This window comes from Neomonachus schauinslandi, chromosome 3 (genome assembly GCF_002201575.2).
Source record: "Neomonachus schauinslandi chromosome 3, ASM220157v2, whole genome shotgun sequence".
Classification (NCBI taxonomy): Eukaryota; Metazoa; Chordata; class Mammalia; order Carnivora; family Phocidae; genus Neomonachus; species Neomonachus schauinslandi.
In genome coordinates this window covers 66,489,762-66,508,695 of record NC_058405.1, presented here as the reverse complement: position 1 = coordinate 66,508,695, position 18,934 = coordinate 66,489,762, and the positions used below count along the sequence as shown (strand labels likewise).

Here is an 18,934-nt window from a genome sequence, read left to right as displayed (position 1 = left end):
CAAATGTATTAAATTTTCTTAATAGTTAGTGGTCTATTCATATTATCTATTTCATATTGAGTGAGCTGTGGTAGTTTGTACTCTTTGAGGAATTGGTCCATTTTGTTTAAGCTGTCAAATTTATGTGTATGGAGTATTTCATAGTATTTACTTATTATGCTTTTGATGTCTTCAGGGTCTGTAATTGTATACACTGTTTCATTGCAGATATCGGTAATCTGTGTCTTCTTTTTCCTTTATCAGTTTTATTGGTATTTTTTAAGAATCAGCTCTTTGTTGTATTGACTTTTCTCTATTGTTTTTCTGTTTTGAATTTCATTGATTCCTATTTTTATCTTTTTTTAAGATTTTATTTATTTATCCGAGAGAGAGAGAGGGAGGGAGAGAGAGAGGGAGATCATGAGAGCAGGGGAGAGGGGTAGAGGGAGAAGCAGACTCCCCTTTGATCAGGGAGCCCAATGCAGGACTCTATCCCAGGACCCTGGGATCCTGACCTGAGCTAAAGGCAGACGCTTAACCGACTAAGCCACTCACGTGCCCAATTCCTACCTTTATCTTTATTATTTCCTTCCTCTGTTTGCTTTGCTCTTATTTTTCTATGTTCTCAAAGTGAGAGGTTAGAGTATTGATTTGAAATATTTCATCTTTTCTAATGTGTGTATTTGTACTATAAATTTTCCTATCATTACTGTTTTAGCTGTGTCCTAGAAACTTTGATATTTTTATTGTAATTTTTATTCAATTCATTGTATTTTTTGTTTTCCCTTGAGAATTATTTTTTGACTCATGGGTAATTTAGTAGTGTGTTGCTTTAGTTTCCAAGAGTTTAGAGAATTTTTTTCTATTGCCTTTCTGTTATTGATTTCTATCTTTATTCCATTTTTGTAGGAGAGTACTCTGTATCATTTCAGTTCTTCTAAATTTATTAGATATGTGTTGTGGCCCAGCATATGGTCTATCTTGGTAATATATAAGTTCCATAGACACTTGAAAACAATTTGTATTCTGCCGTTGTTAGTTGGAGTGTTCCAAATATGTTGGTTGGTGGTGGTATTGTGTTCTTCTATATCTTTGCTGATCTTCTGTCTAAGTGCTCTATCAATTCCTGAAAAGAAGGATGTATATACAGACACTATAACTCTGTGTTTGTCTTTGTCTCTTTCAGTTTACCAGTTTTTCTTTGACTTGTTTTGCAGCTCTGTTGTTTGGCACATACACATTGGGATTGGTGTCTAATTGGTAGATTGGCCCATCTGTCATTACATAAGGTCCTTCTTTGTCTCTAGTAATTTTATTTTTTCTGTAGTAGGTGATTATCTGATATTAATATAGCCATTCCTGCTTCCTTTGATTAATGTTTGAATGATAGATCTTTTTTATTCTTTTATTTTCCACCTGCCTATATTATATTTGAAGTTGGTTTCTTATAGACAGCATTCTTTTTAAAACATTATTATTTGTTTTTTGTTTGTTATCCTTGTTTCTTATTGCTCTGTTTTTCCTGCCTTCCTGTGGATTACTTGAACATTTTTTGGAATTCCATTTTGATTTATCCGTAGCATTTTTGAGTATATCTCTTTATATAGCTTTTTTTAGTGGTTGCCTTTTTAGAGGTTGTATATGTATTTTATCACAGTGTACTGGTGGTGTCATTTTACCAGTCCAAATGAAGTATAGAATCTTTACTTCCTTTACATCCCTTTACCCTCCCCCATTTATAGTATATCTCTCTTAAATATTATCTCTACACACACTTAGAACCACAACAGGCAGTGTTATAATTTTTGCTTCAATGGTAAAACATAATTTAGGACACTCAAGAAGAAAAGGAAAACCTATATATTTGCTCATATTTTGCTTATCATGTTCTTTTTTCCTTCCTGGTGTTCCAGTGTTCCTTTGATTGCTTCCTTTGTGTTTATAAGACTGCCTATAGCCGTTTTTTAGACTAGCCCCAATGGCAACAAATACTTTATTTTCCTTCATCTGAAAAATCTTTATTTTTTATTCCCGAAGGGTATTTTCACTGGTTGCAGAAAACTGAGTTGACAGTTCTTTTTTTCAGCACATAAAAATACTTGACCATTTCTTCTGGCCACCATAGCTTTTGATGTAAAATATGCTGTCATTCTAAGTATTTTATATCCTGTAGATGAGGTGTCGTTTTTCTCTGGCTGTTTTGTAGATTTTTTATTTATTCTTTGTTTTCAGATGTTTAATCATGATGTGTCTTGGCATAAATTTCTTCAGGTTTATTATGTATGGAGTTTAGTCAGCTTCTTTAAATCTGTACATTTTGCTTTGGGGCCAGATTTGGGAAGTATTCAGCCATTATTTTTTTAGGGAATATTTCATCCCTGCGCTCTTTCCTCTCTCCTTCCAGAACTCCAGTGACCCAAATTAGATATTATAATCCATAGATCCCTGAGGCTTTGTTCATTTTTTTCAGTCCATTTTCTCTGTTATGCAGATTGGGCAATATTTATTGCTGTATCTGCCATTTAACTAATTTTTTCTTCTGTCCCTTTAATTCTGCTATTGAGCCCATCCACTGAGCTTTTTTTTTTTTTTTTTTTTTTTTGGTTTTTATATTGTCAGTTCTAAAATACTTACTTGATACTTTTTTACATCTTCTAATTTTTTGCTGAGTGAGACTTTTTCTTTCTTTCCTGTGGCTTGCTATTTTTTTTTATTTGCCCCAAACATGTTCATAAGTGCTTAGTGAAGCATTTTTAAAATCACACATGGTTTAGAATCCTTGCCAGAAAATTCTAACATCCCTTTCATCTCAGTTGTTAGCATCTACGGATGACTTTTTACATTCTGTTTGAGATCTTCCAGGTTCTTGGAATGACAGGTAACTTTGGATTGAAGCAGGATATTTTCTTATTCTTCTCTGAGATATTTTGTATCTTATTTAAACCTTCTATTTTAGTTGACTTTCTCTGACATTGCTCCATTAGGAGAAACAGGGAAGCACTGCATTTTTACTGCCATGTGGAGGTAGAAATCTAGTTTCCCCACTCGGACTCTGCTGATATCCAGAGAGTAAGCAGCTCCTCATTACTGCTTGGCAGGGGTGGGAGTTCCAGATCTTGTGTGGTGTCCACGAGTAGGGGTAGCCTCATTGGTGTTGATCAATGGTGAAAGTCCTAACTCTCTACTAGGCCTGCCCTGATAGCACCACAGTGGGGAGGGAGAAGGATACCTCATTACTGTCTAGCTGGAGTGGGGGAGGGGGTGGATTTCAGGCCCTCCACATGGTCTCCACTGACTTCATGAGGTGGGATACCGTGTTACCAGTCAACAGAGATGAAAGTACTGTTTCCCTATTTGACTTTCTCTGTTACCATGCTGGTGAGGATGATAGGGTATGGCATTACACCTTGATTAGGGTCTGATGTAGGCTTCCCACTCATACTTTCTGGTGTGAGTAGGTGGATCCACAGTTTCTCTGTGGTGATGGCTGCAGTACAGTAGTTGTCCACAGGTTTTCTGTCTTGCTGGGCTGCACCTTTCTTGGTTCTTTGGCTAGAGAAAACAGGCTTTTGGGGGATTTTTTTTTTTTTGGTCTACACTCATTAGTCTATGTGGGTTGCTAGTGTCTTTGCTTCAAAGTCTAGGATATATGAGGCAAAAAGATAACTCTGGGAATGCCACTATGTTGTTTCTTAGGCCCTGGGGTCGTTAGCCAGTCTGCCTTCTGCTTTCCTCCTCTCAGAGTCTTGTTATATTTGTCTTACATATAGTGTCCAAATTTTCTCAGTCATGCTTAATAGGAGGAATATAGAAAAGTATGTGTATAGTTAGAAATTTTAGATAACATTAGATCTGTCTCTCCTGGTGAATTCAAAACTTAATTTTAACGTACTCTTAAGGAAACCTTTGTAACGAGATTTTAGCCGGGTCTTCCTTAAATCACTAGGATTAGTTTGTATTTGTAAGGAGAGAACTTGTCCTATTTTATTTCATTTTATTTATTTATTTTTATTTTTTTAGAAAGAGAGAGAACGTGAATGGGGGCTGGGAGGGAGAGGCAGAGGGAGAGGGAGAGAGAGAATCTTAAGCAGGCTCCATGCCCAGCATGAAGCCCAAAGCAGGGCTTGATCACACAACCCTGAGATCATGACCTGAGCTGAAATCAAGAGTTGGACACTTAACCAACTGAGATACCCAGGTGCCCCAGAAATTGTCCTATTTTAAATTAATGACAGAGACACTTACAACCATTATTCTTAGGTAATCTTATTTTGACAGAAAAATAAAGTTATAATAATTATGATGTGTAGAAAAACAAGTATATTCAAATATACTTCAAATGCTTATAATTTTAATGTTCTTCTCATATATCTCTTACCTCGTTATATTCTTTTACAATTAAGTGGTGGGAAACAAAATTGTATAGTCATAAAATCCAAAATGTTTTTCGAAAGTAAATTATTGTTCTTAATGACTATATATGTCTCTGTATCTCCAAAGTACCAAATTGGTATAATTAATTCATTGAATATTTATTTAAAACATTGTGTAAAAAATAGTATGTTCTGTCATTGCACTAGAGATATAATGATGAGCAAAACATACACAGTTCCTGCTTTAATCAAATGTGCTATTCTTTTACAATAAATTAGCAAAATAAAAATGAAATCAAATCTTCTATGAAAGCATTTTATGTGTTTTTATGAATAGTGCTGCTCAGGAAAATTAGAATATTATCTCTTGAATATGTTACTCCAAATACTGTAGATAGAGAAAAACAGACTTTTCAAACAGTGGCATTTATCACCAACATTTATTGAAATTAAATTGAAAACAAAAATTATATCATGAAACATTCCATTGATATACAATGAACAGATTTCAGTAGATTCTGAAATATCTCGTGGATTTTTAATACCAGTTTAGAGCGCAACATAGTTTAGACAATGTTAACTCCATGAAGGCCATGCTTGTTAATTGTTTATATTAGCTGAAAGTGGTAAAATCATCCAAGGACTCTGTTAGTGTTAGAATAATAATTTACCAAGACAATTACCACATACTGGAATTTTTTGCAGCTCTAATTCAGTATTATTAATAATGGATAAAATTGCACTTTTCTCAGGTTGCTGTGGGCAGCAGGGAATTATTTCAATGAATATTTCAGCACATTATTTTAATCATTATTCCACCAAATCCAACTGGGCAATATTTTATGGTTCTTAATTCAGTCTACTAAGAAACCGTGGTCATTAAATTGCAAACTATTTGTAGTGAGGTCTGTCCTGTGATTTACAAGCCTTGTTAAAAACAGTGTAAAAGAATGAAAACTGTGCCATTAATACTTGTAATTTGAGGCTGCATTTGTTACTAAACTCCCCATGATTAATGTTTTCAGGAGAAGGAAGAACATTGTAGAGAAAGCAGAACTGAGTATTACAGGGCTTAAAATATAAGAATGTTACTATTTTAAGTTTTGGTCATTTGTACAGGAAACATGTATGTAAACACAATTGTAAAAGATAAAGATCTCCAAAATCATCTTAATTTTCCTTTGAGACCAAGGAAATAAAGCTTTAATGTTGTGTAAAAAAATATATTTCCCATTTTACATTGTTATTAATAGTGACGACTGTTTATTTTCTCATTCCTAGCCAACTGCATGATTTCTGGCGTTTGGATTACTGGGAAGATGATCTTCGCCGAAGGAGACGGTTTGTTCGTAATGCGTTTGGCTCCACTCACGCTGAAGCACTCCTCAAGGCTGCAGTAGAGTATGGTCAGTATCAATGCCTCTTACACAAAAATACTCTGGATATGACATAACTCTTTGTGGTTGGTAATTCATTTTTTTCACTAACACTTAAAATTCTCCATGTTGTAAGTCAAAAATACTATGTTCTGCTTTATCCTTCAGCATCATGTAGGTGACACTTAATCAACCCAGTTCTTCGCCCATGATGTATGTTAGACCTTTCAGCTTCTTAATAGACTAAAAGACCTTATATAACTGGTTATTACCCAATGTCCATCTCATACAGCCTAAAACAAGAGTAAAGTGAGTTTCTTTTTCAGTGTCTTTCAAACTTTGGTGACCAAGACACAAGGTGTAAAAAATACATATGATTATAATTGAGTACTCAGACTTAAATATTTTTATGGATAATTTGTATATGTATACACACACTCATGTATACTGTGTGAATATACATATATACATGAAATATATATGCACATACATGTGGCATTTGTATTTATATATATATGCACATAGTTGTATATTTAATTGAAACAAATGCCTTATTAATAATCTCATTACGTGACATTCTCTATTTTATTAGTAGTCTATTCTTTTCTGTCTAAAAAAATAAAATTAAAATAAATCCTGCTACAATATGTCCATTTAAGTTCCCAGCCCTCCATTGGGTTGCAAATAAAGTTTAAAAAAGACCATCTCACATTAAAGATATCATCAACTGTCACACTACAGTAGAACTAACCTAATTTGTCTTTTAAAAAATGTATAATAAATAGAAAACATGAAAATACTTGCTGTCTACCAAGAAGTATAAATAGGACTATTTTGTCCCATTTTTAAGTGCTCTAACAAGTTTAAGTGTGATTTACCATCTCAAAATTTTACAAACTCTGTACACTCAGAAAATACCGTTGATGAATACTGTTTATACATTTTTGTTATTAACCACTTTTATTCTTACAATTACTTTTGTTATTATTAGGTTAATTTTCATTTACTTGAGTGTGATAAGTGAGCCATCTGTTTTAAAATTTACCATAGTTTATAACATTCGTAACTATTCATGTTCTTGATGGATTAAACAGAGAAAATACTTAATCTTGATAAAAAGAAAATGTGCAAAGCTTTTAAAATTTGTTGTGCAAATAGTCTGTGGATTGGTATAACTTAGTAAGAGTCAAACATAGTTAAATAAATACACAAGGATTTCATATGAAGCTATTATGCCTAAGATAAAAGTTACAACATAACTTTATATGATAAAAGTAACTAACAGAAAGATTATACTAGAAAGAAAACTTATAGTTGACCAGTACTATAGGGGATTTCTTCAATCAACAAGAGAGATCACCAAAGGGATTTTTTAGCCCCTAAGGATTTAAACTTAACTTGAGGTATTATAATTATGCTTAAAATGAGGTATTATCTTTATGCTCTGTAGAAGAGATTTTTAGAAATACCTACTTCAAGTGGCATGCTTTGTAATGTAAACTTAAAATTATTTAAACTCCATTTCGTATACCCAATAATTTAGACTTTTTCACCAACTCATCCTATTTGAATTCATCCCATTTGAAAACAGAAACATCTAGAGACAATTTGTAACAGAGTTAGGCTAAATTGATATTATTGGTAATAATGAGTTGCGGAGGGTTTAATTACATAGGATCCACATTTTACTACATTCAGCATTCTATAGGTTGCTTTTAAAAAGTCTCTTAGAAAAAAAATTTTTTGGTTCTCTATAAAAGTGGAAACTTGGTTTAATTTATAAAATATCTCTATTATTAAACCATTGTTAAAGCCTATCAGAAACAAATTTTAAAATCTTTTACCTTAAAATCTTTTTTTTTTTTTTAGATTTTATTTATTTATTTGACAGAGAGAGACACAGCGAGAGAGGGAACACAAGCAGGGGGAGTGGGAGAGTGAGAAGCAGGCTTCCCGCGGAGCAGGGAGCCCGATGCGATGCTCGATCCCAGGACCCTGGGATCATGACCTGAGCCCAAGGCAGACGCTTAACGACTGAGCCACCCAGGCGCCCCTACCTTAAAATCTTTTAAGACATCTGATAGGTTATGGTAACATAGTAACTATTGTTAATGAACCTAAACTGAAAATAGTAGTCTAATTTTGAAATAGATGGAAGATGTAGGTGATACTAAATATCCTGTGTGTGTGGTATAAGAGTATTTTAAAATATATAGCAGTTTATGAATTTTAAATACTGAATCATCATCATCAGTATTCACAACTTACTATCTCTCTTGAGTTGGGTTCTTTGATAGAAGGAAACGGGTATTTTTTTTATTTTATTCATATCTAGAACAAAGACCACATGTATGCCGTAAAATATTCAGGAAAGCTATATGGTACCCACGCCAGAGTTATTATCACATCATTGTCAGGATTAGGGTCATGTGATGGAAGACAAAGGAGAACTAAAACAATTCTACCTCCAAAAACAACGTAAGAGCATACTCCTTCAACCTTCATCACAGTTCACATCAGTGGACTTTTGGAACCATGCTGACAGTAGGTAGGGAGTAAAATATGGAGGATTGTCAAGAGTGAGTGGAAAAGTACTCCCTGGTGTGATCTGTTCATAGAAATAGAAGGAGGTGGGGGGGCACCTGGGTGGCTCAGATGCTTAAGCGTCTGCCTTTAGCTCAGGTCATGATCCCAGGGTCCTGGGATCGAGCCCCACATCGGGCTCCTGGCTCAGCGAGGAGCCTGCTTCTCCCTCTCCCTCTGCCTCTCTCCCTGCTCATGCTTTCTCTCTCTCTCTCTCTCTCTCTCTCTCTCTCTCTGTATCTCTGTGTCTCAAATGAATACATAAAAAAATCTTAAAAAAAAAAAAAAGAAATAGAAGGAGGTGGGGCACCTGAGTGGCTTAGACAGTTAAGTGTCCAACACTTGATTTCAGCTCAGGTTATGATCTCGGGGGTCATAAGATCAAGCCCCACATGGGGCTCCATTCTCAGCAGGGAGTCTGCTTGAGATTCTCTCTCCCTCTGCCTCTGTCCCTCCCTCCTTTCATCTCTCTCTCTCTCAAATAAGTAAATAAATTAAAAAAAAAAAACAAGAAAAGAAATAGAATGAGGAATTACAAACTGCTAAGAGAAAAACGTGATATTGAATCATCCTCCAAACTCTTAATGTGCCTCCTAACCCATATAGAAAGTATTTCTTCAGAAGAAATAGGAAATAAATATCAGTAATTATTACAAAGCACTTTATCCAATAAAAATAAATGTTGAAAACCTTAACTGAAAACACGTTTTGTGTATTTTAAATAAAGCTTTTGTATTCACATATTGCTAAAACATTCATATAAAAGTCAAAAATTCAGCCCATCATCTGGCCACTCTGCCTGCCTTTACACATTTAAATGTGTTTAAGTATCTTAGAGTCTAGCAGTGGGTAGACTAACACCCAAATGATTGAATGATTGGGTTTGTGTAGACATAGAAAAGGTGTATTTTTTGTATAAACCTTCACATTTTGAGAGGGCTTCTAGGACAAATTGAAATTCAATGTGTTCCTTCCTCTATGTTAAATAATTATACTATTTCAATTTCCCTATGCATTCTATCTTGAAAGTTAAGCATTAAATGCCCAGAAACTCTGCTATAATCTCTGGTCAAAATAATTTTTGTATTCCTCTACATTGTGGCAACAAAATTCTTTTAGGAATGGAAGGATATTTTATGAGTGGAACTTTCAGTATGGCTAGAGTGTTTGAATCAATGATCAGAGTTTTCAGAATTTTAAACAGGTTGTACAAGCTGAGGAAATATCCTTCAATTACTTCAATAGGGAATACTTAAATGGCCATCAGAGCAGTCCCTGGGATTTGAACACTGGTCAGGTCTATCTGTTCATTCCTGGTATGCTCAGTTTCAAGACTGTGAGCCTGGATTCATGTAAAAGAACTGAAACTGAACTAGCAGACTTAATATTTTATTTAAAACTTTTTGAATCACTTGACTTTTCCCTAAATTCAAACATTTAGATTAAATTGTAGTTAAACTTTCATGGGATGGGCAAAAATATTTAGCCATAATTTGGACATTCTTTTCAGACAATTTATGTGGAGCCACAAAGCAAATATCTTAACAGGGCTTTCTTTTATATGAGCAAATAATCAGAATTGGATATATTTTCAAGAAGACAAAAAGGACAATAATTTTGTTTCATATTGACTTTGGAAAGCTTTCCCTCCGATTTCATTATTAAAACTTTTGGTTGACCTTTTTCTATTAGAAAACATCCTTAATACTGATGGAGTTTTTCATGCTTCTTAGTAATGCTAATGAGTTGAATAATTTATGAGGTTGTCATGTGCAAAAGATTTGGTGTGATTTGATATACTTTCAGCCTTGGTGTTGGAATGTGATTAATAAAAACCTAGAGGCATGTGAATTTTTTTTCCTGATGTTTAATGTTCTAATTTTGTATGTATTAAGTATGTTATTTAGGTGTTTTCTAATAGTAAAATTTCATATAAGTGCAAATTTAATTGATAACTAGGAATTTTACAGACCATAAGGAAGAATATAAGGAAAATATTTTAAAACTCATAAATACATCTTCTGACTTGCAAGGTTTTCTTCTTCAGGGCAAATTAGCTAATGAGGAAATGATTGCAACGGGAGATTTTGTATATTTATATGTTTAAATAAAACCTCAACTGGTCAACTTCTAGTATATTTCTGGTGCTTAAAGATGATGCTGTCAAAGGATAGTGCAAAATCTTAATAAGTTTGATTGTCTTTGTTGACTGTCAATTATCATTTAGGACTCTGTTTCCCTTCCATAAAATTATAGTGGAACAATGTTTCATCAAAGCCTAAGATCGCAAGCTCCCCCATGTCTGTGATCAAAGACATCATCTTAAATAGGTCTGATCAGGCATCGCAGAAGAGGGCAGGCTGCTTCAGCTGGAAGAAAAAAAAACATGGAGCAAAGATGACAAAGTTAATCAGTCATTTCTTTGGCAATAAATAATAAGATATGCTGAGAACTGCAAATGAGAACATCCTTAAGTTCCTCAGAGATGTGTCTACTTAACACCTGATTTATCTAAGCTTGTGAAGCCATCAAGATATGACCTTGATGAATAAAAATCAGCTCTGTAATGAATCTGGAATTAAATTAGTTTTGATGGTATATGCATGGCTACTGTAATGTGCTACTTGCAGAAATAAGGAAAGCGCTGAGAATAAAAAAGTCTAATGCGTCTATAAAAATTGTTGAGAAAAAAGCTAATTATCTGACTTCTATTTTAAGAGTTTATAATTATTATCATATTTGAGAAATATGACTTGATTTTTTTACTAAATAGCCTGTTGTTTGTCTTATGTAGAAACACTAACAAACATCTTACTGTTCATTGAATACTCCATTTTAATTGGTATATTATTAATTGACTCTCCATATCTGGAATGAACTAGGTGATCTGATTATGGTTAAAATAATTCACTTAAAAGTGAATGATGTAGGGCACCTGGGTGGCTCAGTTGGTTAAGCGACTGCCTTCGGCTCAGGTCATGTTCCTGGAGTCCCGGGATCGAGTCCCACGTCGGGCTCCCTGATCAGCAGGGAGTCTGCTTCTCTCTCTGACCCTCCCCCCTCTCATGCTCTCTATCTCATTCTCTCTCTCAAATAAATAAATAAAATCTTTAAAAAAAAGTGAATGATGTAAACTCTTTGAAAAGAGAGGGAGAAAAAGAAATGCAGGGAACCATCTTTCACTCTTTTTGGTGCCACTGTCATATTTTAATATCATAGCATTGTCTTCATCATTTGTTCTTTTTCTTTTTTTAGGATTTTTTTTCTTTCTTTATTGGTTTGAGAGAGAGAGCGAGTGAAAGCAGGAACAGGGGAGAGGGCTAGAGGGAGAGGGAGCAGACTCCCCACTGAGCAGAGACCCTGAGATCATGACCTGAGCCCAAGGCAGACGCTTAACTGACTGAGCCACCAGGCGCTCCTTCACCCTTTGGTTCTTATAGTCTCTTAAAATAATTAAAACAGATTATATAAATACTAAGTCATAAGGTATGCCTATCAAATGCATTTTACAGACTATATAGCATTTTTGTATCAACAAATGTTCTAACAACTCCCTGTTTTGTGTTGAAAATTCAGATGGTAGGCTTTAAACGGATTCAGAAAAATCAAATAACTTTATTAATTTAAGAGCATTTACTGAATATCTTCTACATGCCACGCATGTGCTAGATGCTGGCTTCAGAGTTTGAGACCGTTTCTACCTTCTAAGAGCACATAGTGTAGCGCGGTGGAGGTGCGCATGTGTTACCAGCATCTACTGAACAGAGACTGCTGCTAAAATACCCTGTCATGCACAGGACAGTTTCCGCAGAACAATGACAACAACAGAAATCCAGCCCTAAATGTCACTAGTCCCGAGGTCGGAAAATCCTGGTCTACTGGAAAGAAGGAGTTATCATAGACAGAGGTAGTAGTTCATAAAGGAGCACAGGTGAGAGTGGGAGAGTCTGGTGGGTTGGAGTAGACTTCTTAGAAGTAATTACTTAGAAACTGTCTTGAGAGATTAGGAATTTACCAGGTGAGCCAGGAATGGTGGTAGTAACAGAAATTACCAAGACATGAAGCCATAAAAGAGCCGAACTTATTCCTTTGAATGGCCTCAATATTTTGCATTTTGTGATAGGCCACTTTGTAAAGATTTCAGAAAATACTTGACTTTGGACGTGTCATAATCTGAGATACAAACCACTTGAAAACAGGAAATGAGATTTTCTGTTTATTCCATTTAGAGTATCCACATTAATTCAATTTATGTATTTAGTTGCTGGGTTTTTTCTCACTGATGTTTTTTATTTAATTGATAATTGATTAACTTCAAGGTATACATACAGTATTTTGGCCACATCATTTCATCATTTTCAGTAATAGCATTGAAGAATGGGATTCCTATGAAATAGGTCTTACAAATATGGTATTTTCAAATTCTGAAATGTATTTTTTATGTCTGCACTTTATTTCCACTTAGAGCATCGAAGGCTGTTTAAGATAGAGAGCTGACAAAATTATATTACTGCTGAGTGGCATGGAGCTGTTCATAATCTTACTTATATTCTTTTAGACTCATTTTTCATAAAGTGTATACACAGTTGCATTTAGAAATAATTACAATGCACTATGATAAATATTTTTATTGAAGTGTATTAAAATGCTATCTGAGCTCACTGAAGGGGTTTGCCTAACTGAAGAAATAAATTTTAGCTGGACTTGAAAGGATGAATGGAGATCTTCCCAAGCCAGTAGGTGAGATGGTGGCCATGTGGAGCAAGGGACCACACAACACAACGTAATGTGTCCAGGGAATGCAAGACGGTGGCATGTGATGGAACACAGGACGGTGTAGGGAAATGGTACAAAATGAGGCTAAAAGGCCCGTTGGGGGCCATATTGTACAAGGATTTGTCAATAGACAGAGCCATTAATGGATTTTTATCTGAGAAAATGACAGACCAGAGAAGTTAGGTGACATGCTAACTAGTAAGTGGTAGAGAGAACAAAAGCTCAATCTCAATACCCTTCTCTTACTATATAGGGTGTTCCTGTCGGTACACTTGGAGTTTTCTTAACTGCAAGAGCATTATTGAGCTTTCCTCCACTTTGAAGTTTACCTGTTAAATTTTGGCTTACTCTTGTAGCCTATAGAGACATATAATCCATAAAGACATATCAGGACACACTGTAGTACAGTAGTATCCTTTACAGTGTGCACTTCCTGTGTCATTTACAAAAATGTATTTTAAAATGTTCTGGGTGTTTTTAAAAGTGCTTTAAATAAGCTATCTCAGCCCCACCTCTTAGCTATTCCTTTTTTAATAATTAAAGAGAAATTTTTGTTAATTACTTTTTTCTTCCATGTCTCTGAGCCAGTTGCTTATCTAACCAAAATATCTCCTACTCCCATTTCCCAGGGTTTTAAAGTAAATTTTCCACACCAAAGTGTGTAACAGGCTTTTCACAGAAAAACCAAGCATCATTCCCCAGGTTGATGCCACCCAGTGCCAGGGAAAGCGTGCCCACCCTCTCCTCTAAGTTGCTCAAATCATCTTTTCTTTAATTCCCAGGATTGCCAGAACTTTCTTCCAGGCTACTACTCATCTGCCATCTACTCCTCCTGACTCGTGATACAAGATTTCTTTAATTCTTTTTTTCTTTCTTCCTTCCTTTCTTCCTTCCTTCTTTCCTTCCTGAAGAGAAACATGCTCATTGTAGAAAATCTAGAAAATGCCAGAAAAGCACAGAACGAGGATAAAAGCCACTACAGACAACCATGTAAAGTAGCTGTCTTTGCTGTTTTCGATGGACTTTATTTCATACTACTCTTTTTGTAAGCGCATTTTAACATAGGAGCCAAATGCTATGCTGTGTACTCAAATAATCACAAAGATGAATAATGCATCATCTCTGCTCTGTATGATGTTTAGAGGGTTCCAAACTGCCCCAAGTTTTCTATATGTTTTAGCACTTTTTCCCACAAGTAAAGTGTGCCATGTGATTTTTAATATAATAAAATCCTAGTTCAAATATTTAAAAATTACCCTAACTTCATGGCCAATCAAAACGCTACCAAGTAATATCCAGTCTAAAACGCACAGGGATTCCACATTTATCATCATGTATATTCTTAAAATAATGGTTTATCAAATTTCCTTTAAAATGCACAGAATGCAGTTTTCTACGTTCACTCCATTAAGAAGCTTATTAAGTTAGCATTTTATAGTTATATAGTGCTGCACTTAAATTCAATAATATTTTCTTGCACCTTTTTAATTGCATTTTTTTCAGTTTAAAAATGCTGTTTGAGAATATCCCCTTTGTTGGCCTGCTCTAAGAAATATTGCCTACATATGAATATTTTGAATTAGGAATAAATGAAATTCCATTTTTGCTGTCAGAACCAAATTGTAAAAATGCATTGCATGTCTTGGAAAATCAGTATACTCTATTAGCACGCCTGTCAATATAAAAAGTGCATTCCATTTCCACCTCTTGCTCTAATAACCTTTTCTGTGTTACTCTGAGGCAGTTCACATAATCAGAGTATATTGTCAGCTTACTGGAGTTGGGGAAGCATGAAATGAAAATCACGTTAATATTGATCCAATTCTTTTACTTGCAAGTGTCCTTGATGTCCTTTTCCACTGAGCAATAACTGTTGATGTTAGGCAGCCATTTTCTTATTTTATTTCTTATAGTCCAGTAAATCGTTTACAAGCATAACTAATCTGAATAAGAATTTACCTCTCAGAATAATTTCTACGAACACTTTATCTTAATTAATGCCCATACTGCTAATTCTACACTTTACCACTGAATATTTTCCTCGAGCTTTTCAGAGAACAGCCTACCTGCAGATATAATGTTTGTCTAGTTTGAAACAAACAGAAGTCTATGCAAGTTCTTCATTGGTAAACACACAAAGGATGCTACACTCTAATTTTATGTGATATAAGGATGTGCTAAAATGGACCATAAGTAACATCAATTATTGATTCAGGCAAGGATTACTATTTCTGAATCAAATTCATTATAAATTTGAAGCTGGTATCTTGGGTTTTTAGTTTTTTGGTAGTTTAGATAATACCTCTTTTGGATTATTCAGTATATTCTCAGTCAACAAAAATGAAGTGGGAACCACAGTTAAATCTAATGCATTCAGACTAAAGTACCCACAGCTAAGAAAGGAGGGATTTGGTGTCTGAACCATCCGGATTTCTTATCTGTTTATTAAATCTGGTCAATAACCATTCAAATTTTTACTTAAAGTGTATTTGAAACAGCAAATAAAAACCATCTATTTCATTTGTGAAAATACCTGCTTTCATAAAATGATTTTGTGTTGATGAAGTGTCTCCTGACTCAGCATCAAGTGTAAAAGAGAAAAAAAGATACCTGAGACTTGGAGTCATTCTTTTTAGTAGTATTTTCATTCAGTGTCACTAATAGTTTTTTATCATTAGGATGTTTCCACTGCAAACTCTGGGGTTTTTTTGAATCTTGTTCTATATAAACCATGATTTTTTTTTTCAGTCCTTAGTCTTTAGTAGGTCTTTCCTTTTATGTCAGCATTATTTATGTTTCTTAAGGAAAAAAATACTATGTGTATAAAGTCAAACACGAAATTTAATTTTGAATTTAAATTATTTACAAAGAAAAAGACTTACTTTTTAGTAAACTAGTAAAGTGTGTTGTATACATATGTATCTACTGCTTTCAGATCACGTTAAGGTCAGCATAAAATATTTTGAGTCATAGGTTTTTCAATATAGTAAAAAACGTTCTTTCATCTTATCTGAAATGTTTAAAATTATAAAGTTCTCAGTAACAGATTGATTCGTACCTATTATTGCATGATAACATGTCACCATACCTAATGTAATTAGTTGAGAGGTACATTTATCTTAAAATCTTTTCTTTTTAGGAAAATTAAATAATATCACTTAAAGTCTCTAAAAGCACTGTTCTATAAAAGTATTTGTTGCTCTGATTTCAGCTTTAATGAGGAAAAAGTAATCTTTATTTTAAAATATCCCAAGGAATTCATATGTCATTAATACTTCTAAAGGAAAGCATTTAGGTTTGAATATGAATTGCAGCATTTTTTTAATTATTGAAGTATAACTGACATTGAATTGCAGCATTTTATCTTATTTAAATAGGGGTAGATTTTTTCAAAACATTTTACAGGCTAGAAATATCGTGAAGTGGTGTATATTGAAAAGAATTTCTCTTTCACGAAAGAATGTCCTTTTGTGAAACTGACTTCCAGATGTTTAGAAACATTAGAATTTTTCCTGATGTTACATTTAGATGAAATTGAAATAAAACTGAATTTCTGTTCTGCCCATTTTCTTCAAGTGATGGAAGAGAAGTATATATTAAATGCATTATCTATGTATAATTCTCTAAAGCAAATTCTGATACCAACTTTGTTGAGAAAGCTGTTCTTTTCCTTCAGATATCTAAGATACTAAAAACTCTTATATTCTTAACATACCAATATACAAAATCAAAAACACATGTCAAATACATCGATGCTTGTGTAGTTTTATTTAATAATATCTTTAAATGAGCATTACGGTCATTGGGAGGAAACAGTTTTTTAATGTAAGCTGTTTACACTCCATTTAATTTCACAGTCACTTCATGGCCCCTGTCTACAAGCTATCCTTCCTGTCTTCAGGGAGCATACCATCAGGGGAGGAGATGAAGGCTCATATTTCATTGTGCTGACTATTATAAACAGAGTAATGACAGCATGGCAGAGGGAAAAAGATTAATCCCAACTGAAGGAAAGGAAACCATTACTTGTTGAATACCTGTTGTTTGTTAGGCATTGTACTGAGACCTTACATGCATGAGTTATCTTGAGTCTTTTAAACCTCACATCAGCCTGCTTTTTTCCTCCTTTATATAAATCTCAGAAGCATTATTATAAGCAGCAAAGCACTGGCTGTATTCTTGTTCAATTTTAAGTTATATACTTAGTAATCTCTTCTAATATCTTGCCAATTTATGTATTTTACCAAAATTTTAACAGTCATTTTGAAAGCTGCTTCTATAAATAAGCTTCACACATTTCAAAGTATTTTAATATCCATTGTCTCATTTTAATATTTCAGTAACCCTGTGGGAGTTTGGTTGGTAAATACTTATTCCTCTTTCACAGGTTGAGAAACTGAAGTCAAGAGATAGGTCTAAATATCTTTTTAAAATATGTTAATAGATGTTTGGGGGAAAAATAAAGTTAGAATTGCAAAGCTCATATCCAGCATTTACGAGGAGACTATAAAGGACATAAAGAGAGAAGTAACTTATGTAGTGTGCATATAAAATGATTACCATGTGAATTATGCTTATGTTTTCATGTGGTCCTTCAACATTTATTGATTGCCACTTTGATAGCTGACACATATCTAATAAGATAATACCCAAATAAAAGACTGCAGAAAAAAATATCAAAAAATCATGATAATGTATTTTGACTTATTTGTAAGATACAAAGTTTATACAAAAAAGGGAGTAATCAACTACACTGAATCTTGAAGGACAAGGCAGGTAAAAGAATTCCATGTAAAAGAAATTACATATGTCAGATTTAAACACCTGAAAAAGTGTTGCATGTTTGGGAACAGAAGCGTTCAGCTCTTGGGGATTATAAGATGTGAAGGTACCAAATTGGTAAAATAGTGAGGTTAAAGAAGTAGGGGCCAGATCATGAGTCATAGACCATGTATTTAATTGTACAGATCAAATAATATTGAAAATATATTTTTACACAGTAGATTCACATTAGATAGACCCATATATATATACATATATCATTTTTAATAGTTAACAAATTAAAGCCATATTTCTATACTTAGTGCAAAATAAATAACAATAGCATAAAACTGGTAAGAAGCTTGAATTGGCATGTTTGGGTTTATATCTTTTCTCTGTGTGCACTAGCCACACATATATAATTTACAGCTTTCCTATTGCTGTAAATTTCTTTTTATCTTTATTAGTATAGATGTTTTAGAGCTGTATAGAATATGTATAGAATAATTCCTTAAACAGATAAACTACCATGTAGCCTTTTTCTTTACATTAACTATTTATATTTGTCAATAAAAAAGGACAAATAAAATAATTTCTTCACCTTGCTTGTCCAAACTTTCCAGAGAGACATATTCTCTGAATATTTTTAAGATAAGTTAACGTCTCCAACTTGTCATTTCTATATTTTAACTTATACTTATTTAAAAGATAATAATAATACAAATATAGTGGTAATATTAGAGTATAATAATACTGCTAGAAATGTTTTAGTTCTCTTGTTACTTTGGTTTTAAAATATTATTTGTTTCATGGATCCAGTTTGTTAAAATAAATTTAATGAAAGAAGAACTTTATTTACTTTTGTCTAACACATTATTCTATATTAGATAATGTTTTCACATACAGAGCGACAAGCATATGTATTTGCTAAGGAATCTAATGGGTATAGAATATTTTTCTGTAGTTGTTATTTGTCACACAATGTGGAAAATAATGTAAAAATAATTTTGGATTTGGATTAATCTATAATTTGGTGGCATTTTATTACTTCTGAACCTTTCTAATTTATGGCATTTTGATGTTTTC

The 18,934-nt window shown here is 33.6% G+C and overlaps 1 protein-coding gene across 1 annotated transcript in view; it reads left to right on the top strand.

Moving 5' to 3' along the window:
• NBEA (neurobeachin) overlaps positions 1-18,934 on the top strand; it is a 748,838-nt gene that overhangs the window by 456,757 nt on the left and 273,147 nt on the right. The window contains 1 exon segment of the mRNA XM_044913201.1: positions 5,634-5,758. Within this exon segment, the coding sequence (XP_044769136.1) occupies positions 5,634-5,758 (125 nt within the window).